At 61.1% G+C, this 8,485-nt stretch overlaps 1 protein-coding gene across 8 annotated transcripts in view; it reads right to left on the minus strand.

The window, feature by feature from the left end:
- ARHGAP27 (Rho GTPase activating protein 27) overlaps positions 1 to 8,485 on the minus strand; it is a 30,637-nt gene extending 22,152 nt beyond the window's left edge. For 2 of the 8 annotated variants that reach the window (XR_009537459.1, XR_009537458.1), the window contains exons 1-3: positions 8,220 to 8,485; positions 7,148 to 7,280; positions 5,184 to 5,920 (exon numbers count right to left, since the gene is read on the minus strand). Coding sequence is in view for 6 of the 8 variants with exons in the window: in XM_060133422.1 (XP_059989405.1) it covers positions 5,184 to 5,840 (657 nt within the window). In the remaining 2 variants the exon portion in view is untranslated. Of the gene's footprint in view, positions 1 to 5,183; positions 5,921 to 7,147; positions 7,281 to 8,211 lie in introns of all 8 variants that reach the window. The other 6 variants (XM_060133422.1, XM_060133420.1, XM_060133418.1 and 3 more) reach the window with 6 other exon arrangements.

Raw genomic sequence — 8,485 nt, forward strand, 5'->3', positions numbered from 1 at the left:
AAGAAAGCAGCTGGGCCACCCCAGGGCAGCTGCCCTTGCTGGGTGGGGGTGGGCTGAGGTGTTGGAAGGAGGGCGTATGGACAAGGGGACTCATTAGGTCCTTCGCTTGGCCTCGGCTCCCCTGTTCTTACCAGCCCCCCGTTTTAGAAGGCCCCCTGGCTGGTCCCAAAGGGGGATCCAGGTGGGTCAGCCCAAGGCCAGTTCCCTTATCTCCATCACAGCTGCCCGGGGCTGCCCCTGGAGTCTGTCCCAGGGAGTGCGTGCCAGGGCTGGGATCCAGAGAGGAGAGTGGGGCACCTGGCAGCAGGGGTCACCGGGTGGGTTCTAGGGTACAGGGAAAGGTCGGGAGGGGAGTCGGGGAGAGAGTGGGAAAACCGCTGTGGCACGCCCCTCCTCCCCCCAGGGTCCCAACTCCTTGGGAGGTGAAAGGTCACTCACGGTTCCTGGCAGAGGAGGAGGGAGCAACGAGGGCCCTGGGGTTCCTTCCAGTCCAGAACCCGCTCAGGTGCGGTGCCTCCTGGGCTGTTTGCATAAGCAGCTGCAGAGGCCAGGGCTGTAACGCCTTCCTCCCTGGGGCCAATGCCCCGGCAGCAGGGGCGGGCTCCAGTCCAGGTGGCCGGCCTGGGCCTTCCCACCTCTGAGTCAGCTTGGGGCAGCGATGGTGACCACACCCTGAAATCCCAGAGTCAGGACGGCCCCCCCGCCCGCCTCAGAAGGGTGTGCTTCTGCCCCCTCCTGGGGCATCTCATTCTCAAGGGGAGCGTTTGGAATCCCTGCCTCCTCCGTGCCCCCATGCCCACGGCTGGGCACATACGGAGCACACAGAAAAGTGAACACTTGGGAATCCCCTGGCGGTCCAGGGGTTAGGACTCGGCGCTTCCACTGCCGGGGCCCGGGTTCAATCCCTGGTCAGGGAACTAAGATCCCGCGAGCCGCGCGGTGCCGCCAAAAAATACCCAAAAGTGAACCCTTGTTTGCCTTGGGCTTGTACTGTCCTTGCTGAGAACAGAGTGGCCAAGCCCGAAAGCCGCCTGGCTGAGACTGAGCCTGGTAAGGGTGGGGTTTGGGGTCTGAAGGCCTGCAGCTGATCTGGAAGCAGCCACCCCCTGGCCGTGTGGCCTTTGGCCAGTCACTAAAGCTCTTTGAACCTCTGTTTGCACTCGGGACAAACGTGGGGGGGTACCCATGCCTGCCTCCCGGGCTGCTGGGAGGATGAGTGTTTGAGAGCCCACAGGACCGTTAGCCCCTTTGGGACAGGGACCGTCATGTTTTACCATGCTTTGTGTCCAGCACACGCTAGACGCTCACTGTGTGCTTCCCCAGCCAAGTGAGTGGTTAATGACGAGGCTATGAAATGCCCCACGTGGTACAGGCTCCTCTCCTGTGGCGGGGACAGTCCCTGCCTCTGCCAATTGTCCTGCCCTCCTTGCCACCATCTCCCCCTGTCCAATGGCCCATCAAGTGGACACTGTTCCTACCCCGCCAATGACCCCATGTCACCTCCATGCACACATCCTTGCTCCTCCTCAGAGGAAGTAGGTCCCTTCCCCTCTGCTCTGGGTCCCTCCCTCCCTCCTTTCTCCTGGGATCTCATCCCTTCAACGACCTCCTCACCATCTTCAGCCTCCCCCTCTTCCTGCCCCTTCACTGAGATTCGGGGGAGTCTCCACCCTAGATCTGCACCCGCATCTGACCACACGGGTCCTCCTCCCTGTTAAGCTTCTGAGAGTTGTCTACATGCTACCTGTGTCCTCACCTTCATTTCTCTGGCCCTTTGCTCTCTGCCTTCAGCAACCCCTTGACCCCTTGACCAGCTTCTGATAAGGTGGCCACTGACCTTCTGGTGGCCACTACCGATAAATGTTCGATGGCCTTCATCTAACTTCCCTTTTCTCTGGACACTTCCCCTCAGCTTCTGGGTCAGCACTCTCCTGCTTTTCCTCTTTGTTCCCTGACTGTTCTTTCCCCTTATGATCCTCTCTCCTCCCTCTGTCAGTCACCCAAATGCAATAGCCCCAAGGCTGTTCAGGTGCTCCTATCCCCAAGTCCACATTCTCTCCATACCCATGGCTCCTCCATCACAGGCTGAAGGTCTCCTCCTGGACGGCAGCCCCAGCTATCCGACTGCCTACTGGACCAGGCAGGGCCAAAGTGGGCACCGCGTCTTTCCTCCACCCCTTCCTCCCCAGTTATCCCAGCTGTGAACAGCACCACTGTCTGCCCCAGAGTGCAGACTGGGAGACTGGAGCTCCTCCTGATTTCCCACCCACCCCCCCCGACCCATCAGCCACCAGGTCCCGCCAAGTCTACCTCCCAAATCTCCCATTATCACTGCGTGCCTGGGAGACCATGAAGGTCCTCGTCATTCTCCAAGGCCCAGCCACAGGGGTTTTTCCTCAATCCCCCTCCCTTCTCTGCTGAAAGCCTTCCAACAGCTGCAGGATAAAGTCCAAATTCCTGGCGAGAGCCCATGAGCCCCGGCTCGTCAAGACACCATCCACTCCCGACCCCAAGCCCCCATTCCTGAGCCCCAGCTGTAAGGCCCCAAAGGTGCCGCATCTTCCCGCACCTCCACCTCTGCCCATGCACCCCGAGTGTAGCTCCGTTACAGGTGGCCTGTGGCAGGCACTGAAGTCCCCTCCTCCCAATCTCCCATCCCAGACAGTGAACCCCTCAGAGCTGGATCTGTGCCTCAGTCACCTTTAGATCCAAAGGCTCACCTGGTGCTCGGCAGGTGTTCAGTCAATTCACATGTAGTGAATGGAGGGGAAAGGTAGGACCTGCTTCTCCTGCATCCTCCAAGGAGAAAACAGGCAGGCTCACCTTTCAGGAAACTACTTCTCTAAATGCTATCTTGAACAACTGAGAGCAGGGTGGGATTTCCTTCCCAGGAGGGAACCACCTGCCCACCCCTGGAGTTTGTCAGGGATGGGGTGTCAAGAGAAGCGCACAGCTGACACTCGAATAAAGCACAGTCACACGGAGTGTGGTATTATACCCATTACACAGGGGAGGAAACAGGACCAGAGATGCTAAGTGACTTGTTGAGGTCACACAGTGAATTAGGGCCAGAAGTGGGACTGGGCAGAGCCTCTCTGCCAAAACCCAGGTGTCTGGGAGACACCCCAGTTCCTCCCTGTACAAGCGCTACCCCCATCATCACCTGTGTCCACATACTCCTAATACACCACTGCAGCTGCCGCAGCTTGAGAAAGAAGGGGCAGTGACCCTGGCTCCTGGGGTGATTTCTCTTCTCAGGAGGTGCCAGGATGCGGGGAGTGGGGTGGGGTGGTGGTGTCTCCTCTCCCTCTTTCTCCCATCTTGGTCCTGGGCTCATGGGTGGAGCCCCTTGGGCAGACCTGCAGAGCCCCGGTTCATGGTAAGGGGGCTGGCTCTCCTCGTCCCTCTTCAACACATTCGGCAAGGCTCTAGGCCAGGCCCTATGCCAGGTGCTGGGGTTCAGAGAGAAAGGCCAGTCCCCCACCTCAAGGATCGAGGAGTGCACCTCCAAGGGCCAGACAGACATTCCCACCATCACAAGGACAGAGAATGTGGAAAGGCCCCGGAGTGTGCCGCCGAGAGCCTGCTCAGTAAACGGAGGGGCGCCGGGGAAGGGGTGCTGGCATCCAGCCATGTATTCCAGAGGAGCTGTCTGGTGGGTTAGCAGAGGCGCTTGGCTGAAGGACTCGCCCCATCCCTGCTCCGCCCCCGCAACTCTCCCAGCTCCGGGTCTGGGTCCCGATCTCCTTCCCCACCCACCGCATGCTGTTCTCCGCTCTGGCCACCAGGGGGCGGGTTGGTCCTTGCAGAAACCTTAGCAAAGGTGGCGTGCACCCGGAGGAAAAGACACCCAGTGGGACCTCAGCCGGTCTTGGCTGACCGCCTACTACGTGCCAAGCACTTCCACGCTTCACCTCGTTTAAGGCTCTCAACGCCTCGAATCCTTTGGTATTGTTCTGCATGTACACAAGAGGGCATCGTGGCCGGGGGAATGAAGCGGCTTGTCAGGAGTTGGCAGGTGACCCAGCAGAGTCAAATTCGAGTCTCTGCCTCAAATCCTGAACACTGCACCATAACGAGACCGGGCGGAGGGAAGACCCAGGAACTCACAGATGGGGACGGTGCCTCTTTCTTCCCAGACTCAGTCCCTGAACGTGGCAGGCATCAATATTTATTGTAATCATATTGGGTCCAAAGAAGGAAATCAGACACTCACAAGCTTCAGGGGTCATCCATCCCCTACCCCCTTGATCTAAACACGAACTGAGACCCTGAGAGAGGAAGTGGATTGCCCATAATTACACAGCTGTCAGATGTGGCACATGTCAGAGGGGGCCTGTGCCCTCCACGCCCCCACCTCTCCCTGAAAAGTCCCTAAACTTGAAGAAGTCCAGGCCGTCGAAGTGTTCTGAGGATGTAAGAGTTTTTAAAAGGTGCTCTTATTTTAAATGATATTTAAATAAAAATTTTAAATTTCCCAAATTTACATAACCGAATTCTGAGGCAAAAAGAACATCCTCGCGATAACTGGACTTCTTTCTGAAACAAAACCATCAAAATTACAAAAAAAAAAAAAAAGGAACTAAAATGTTGGAACCAGTCAAAAAAGGAAGCAGACCCCTGACTTTCACATCCATTATCTCCTCCGACGCCCAAGCTCATGTGAGAAAGGCGAGGCAGGTAGAGCCGGCGGCGGCAGGTCCACAGTCCCCTATTTCATTCTGGATACGTTTCGGAATGGTTCGGATTTTAGAAGGATAACCGGCGCACACACCTGCCACAGGTGACATAACTCTCCCTGCAAGGCTTGGGCAGCAGCCTGTAATCGGGTTTATTTGCACTTCTGCAGCAAAACTTGAATATTCACACTAAATGGGATAAATTAAGGCCGTCCACGGCCGCACATGGTTCAAGTCAAAGTTTGCCATCAGCTGAGTTACAAAAACCCTTTGGGCTCCAGGGAGCTTTGACATTTGGGAATTGCAGCTAAGAGATCGTTAGTAAGCCTGTACCCCTCTCATTTCGTAGTTGAGTAAAGTTAGGCTCGGCGTGAGCGGTCCAAAGCCGGCGGACACTGCTGCTCCGTGGAGCCCGATGCAAGACTGAGCGGGTCTCCTAGCGCCGCCACTCGCGGCGCGCGTAACTCCCTCCCGTCTGCCCGCTCCCGGCTCCCCATGGCGTACCTGCTCCGGGTGCTGCTCCAGCGGCTGGCCGCGCACGTCCTGGATGGCCTCGTAGACGTTTTCGGAGTTGCTGCCCGCCAAAGGCCGCGGGCACAACCAAGAGCCCGCCACGCTGCAGGCCTTGAGGCTGCCCCCGCTCCCGAGGAGACCGGCAGGGGGCGCGGCGGTGCGGGCCAGGTCGTCCAAAGACTGCGCGGGCCGCACAGGTGCCATGGGCCTCGTGTACAGGCAGGCGGGCAGGCAGGGCGCCAGGCTTCGGCGCTGGCTTGCTGCGCCGCGCCGAGCTAGGCCGCACATGGAGCCCGCGCGGCCCCGGGGCTCGGCGGGCGCGCCGTCGGGACCGGCGTGCGCCGACGCTCTCACGAATTGGTAGTCATAGGAGAGCGGTTCGGGGTCTGCGGGACCCGGAAGGCGCGCGGGCGGCTGCGGGGCGGGGGCAGGGTGGCCGAGGGCAGGCAGCTCGCGCACGTACTGCGCCGGCAGGTAGAAGGGGCGGCCGCCGGGCTCGCTGCGCACGTGCCACCAGTGCTCCGTGCTGCGGCGCAGCAGGCGGTAGCGCTCGTTGGGCTGGATGGCAACGCGGCGCCCGTCCTTGCCCGTATACTCGAAGGGATGCTCCACCAGCACGTACACGTCCCCCTCGACGTCCGCCGCCATCGTGGCCGCGGCGTGTCCCTGTGGGCAACGAGGAGGAGGGGCGCGGAGGTCAGGGCCGCCGAGCCGGGAAGCGCACAGCACTAGGGAGACGGAAAACTTGGGTTCGAGTACCGAAGCTACAATCGTTTGTGTACGTTCAGGCCTCAGTTTTCCTATCTCTAAAACGGGGGACTTGGAGAAAATAATCTCTAAGGTTCTCATTCTTACACTCAGTGATGGAATTAAGACAGCCCTTTCATTCTCTTGGTTGATAGTAAAATTCTATCCCTTGGTGGGGAGATGGTGGGTAATACTGGTCCAGCTTTACAGCCAGGGAAGCTTTGGCTCAAAGAGATGGGGGTGATTGCCCGCGATAAAGTCGACACCACGTTTGCCTAAAAGTTGACTGGGCCTCAGTTTCCGCGTCTGTGAAGTGGGAAGAATAGCCCATTCCATTACCCCCGTCCCACCCCTCCCCGACGCTTCCAGCCCTCAGGGAATCGCGTCCTTGGCACCCCGCTCCCCAGGCGTGTGTGCCCAAGGCCCGCGGGAACAGGGTTGGGGCGCGGGCTCCAGGAGCGGCCCCCGCTTTGCTCTAGTCTGGGAGTGTCCCTGCCCTGCTTAGTCCAAGGGCCTTGGCGTAAGGGGCCGCAACTGCCAAGGCCGGGGGAACCGGTTCTCTCGGTTGCTCTTTCCTTCCCCGGCGGCTTTGCCACAGACGTGAACCCGGAGTCCGGCCAGCCCAGACCGACCGGCACCGCCCCCTGCTCTCTGGCTCCCATCTCCACCTCCCGAGAGAGGCTCGGCCTTGCGGCCTGCCCCCCTGCCCTGTGATCTCTACTTTGCCCCATGAGAATGGCCCCTAGGGAATGCACTTTGGGACAGTGACTACCCGTGCGGTGTAACCAGGGACCTCCAAAGCTCTCCTGGAGTGATCACCACAACACGACCCCCTCCACGCCAGCTCAGTCTGGCCCTTGGTATGTTGGGGGAGGGAGTCAGAACCCAGTTGTAAGCCTGCCTGTGTGGCTGGTCCCTCCAAGCCTTTACATCGACCACACCTACTGACCCACAAAGGTGACCTGGGACCAGCACCTGGGAGCTCGGCCTCTTGCTGAGGCTGAGGGATCCAAGGCACAAGGTCGGGTCTGGTGTAGCGCTCCTTCTCCTTCTCAAGCTTTCCCCGATGGGGAAGGGGTGTAAACTGAGTCATTAAGCACACTGGGCCCTGGAGGCGGGGTCCTTGAGCTGACGGGAGCTAAGCCACCAAACCCTAGGGGGGGACACCACTTCTCACCACCTTCCTCTGGACCCCCGCGCTCACTCACGTCGGCAGGGCTGACCTCAAGGAGCCCATGGGCTGGCTGGGCGGAGCCGGCGGATGTATGCAGGTTAGGCCCCTGCCATCTCCTTGGGCGGGGCTTCAAAGAGCTAGGCTGGAGAGACCTCGGGAAGGAGGAGCTGGCGAGGAGAGCAAAGAAGGAGAGGGCTGCCTTCAGTTCCCAAAGCGGCTGTGTCTGGGAGGGGCGAGGAGGAGCCTAAAGATATCTGCCTGGGCCGGTGGGGACTTTGGGGGCGGGGCCCGGGGCAGGAGAAGCCCAGAGGGAGGGGCAGGGGGAGGGAGGGCTGCGACCGAAAGGGCGCTGGAGGGTCGCGAGCGGATCCAAGGGAGGGTAGGGTCCCGACCCTGCCCCGCTCCACCCCTACGCGCGACGTTCGTTGTCCGCGAGCCTCTGCGTCCCGCGGGCGCGCTGCTTAGGGACTGTTCGACCCGGGCTTGCAGTCTTGCCGGGGCGTTCCCAATCCGAGCAAGGCCATTTGCATCCTGAACTGTGCGGATTGCAGGCACTACCCGCTCCCGTCCCATCCACGTCCTCCTCAGGCTCTTTCCGAACGCAACTCGGCCGGGCCTGGCAAAACTTGGAGCGGGGTTCCCACCGCAGGGACGCTCCCCGGAACGCAGGGTCACTGGCTGGGTGGGGAGGGGACCCAACCCTCGGCTCCTTCCCCGACCCTGGGGGAGCGAAGAGAACGGAAGGGATGGGGGAGCTGGGAGGATCCCTGGAGCGCGAGGACGGACCCATCACCAGGAGGTGCACTGCGTCCACTGCCCGGGAGACAGACAAGAGCCACAGCGGCGCCAACGCCTGGGTCGAAGCTGGGGGCCTGGGCCTGCGCCCCTCCTGCCCCGGGACGGAGGGCAGCCCTTCGCCTCCCACCTCCTCCCGGGGAAGGGGAAGATCCGTCCCGCGCGGCCCTCCTTCCGAGCCCGCGCAGCTCAGGCTCCAGCGCAGTGCGAAGGGGCTGGCTCGCGATGCTCCCGGGTGAGGACCCGCCACCTGCGGTCCCCTTCCCCGCCCCAGATCAGCACCCCCGCCCAGTCCGGCCCTACCCTGGCACCTCGGGGTGTCCGACCGCTGGCCTCGCCTCCACTTGTCCTGGCAGCCGCGCGGGGGCTCGGCGTCCGGCGCTCCCTCCTCCACCGCCCTGCTCCCACGCTGCCCTGTTTCCTGTTCAACAATATAGCGAGGGAGGCACCGGCGGAGAGCACCCGGCAGAACTTCCTCCCGGACTGGGGTTGCGGCTCCGAGAGACAATCCCCGGTGTCCTGGCTTCCTGTCCCCTCTGGGACGGGCCAGCGCCCGAGGAGCAGAGGCGCCACCCCT

Source organism: Lagenorhynchus albirostris, chromosome 20 (assembly GCF_949774975.1).
Source record: "Lagenorhynchus albirostris chromosome 20, mLagAlb1.1, whole genome shotgun sequence".
Lineage (NCBI taxonomy): Eukaryota > Metazoa > Chordata > Mammalia > Artiodactyla > Delphinidae > Lagenorhynchus > Lagenorhynchus albirostris.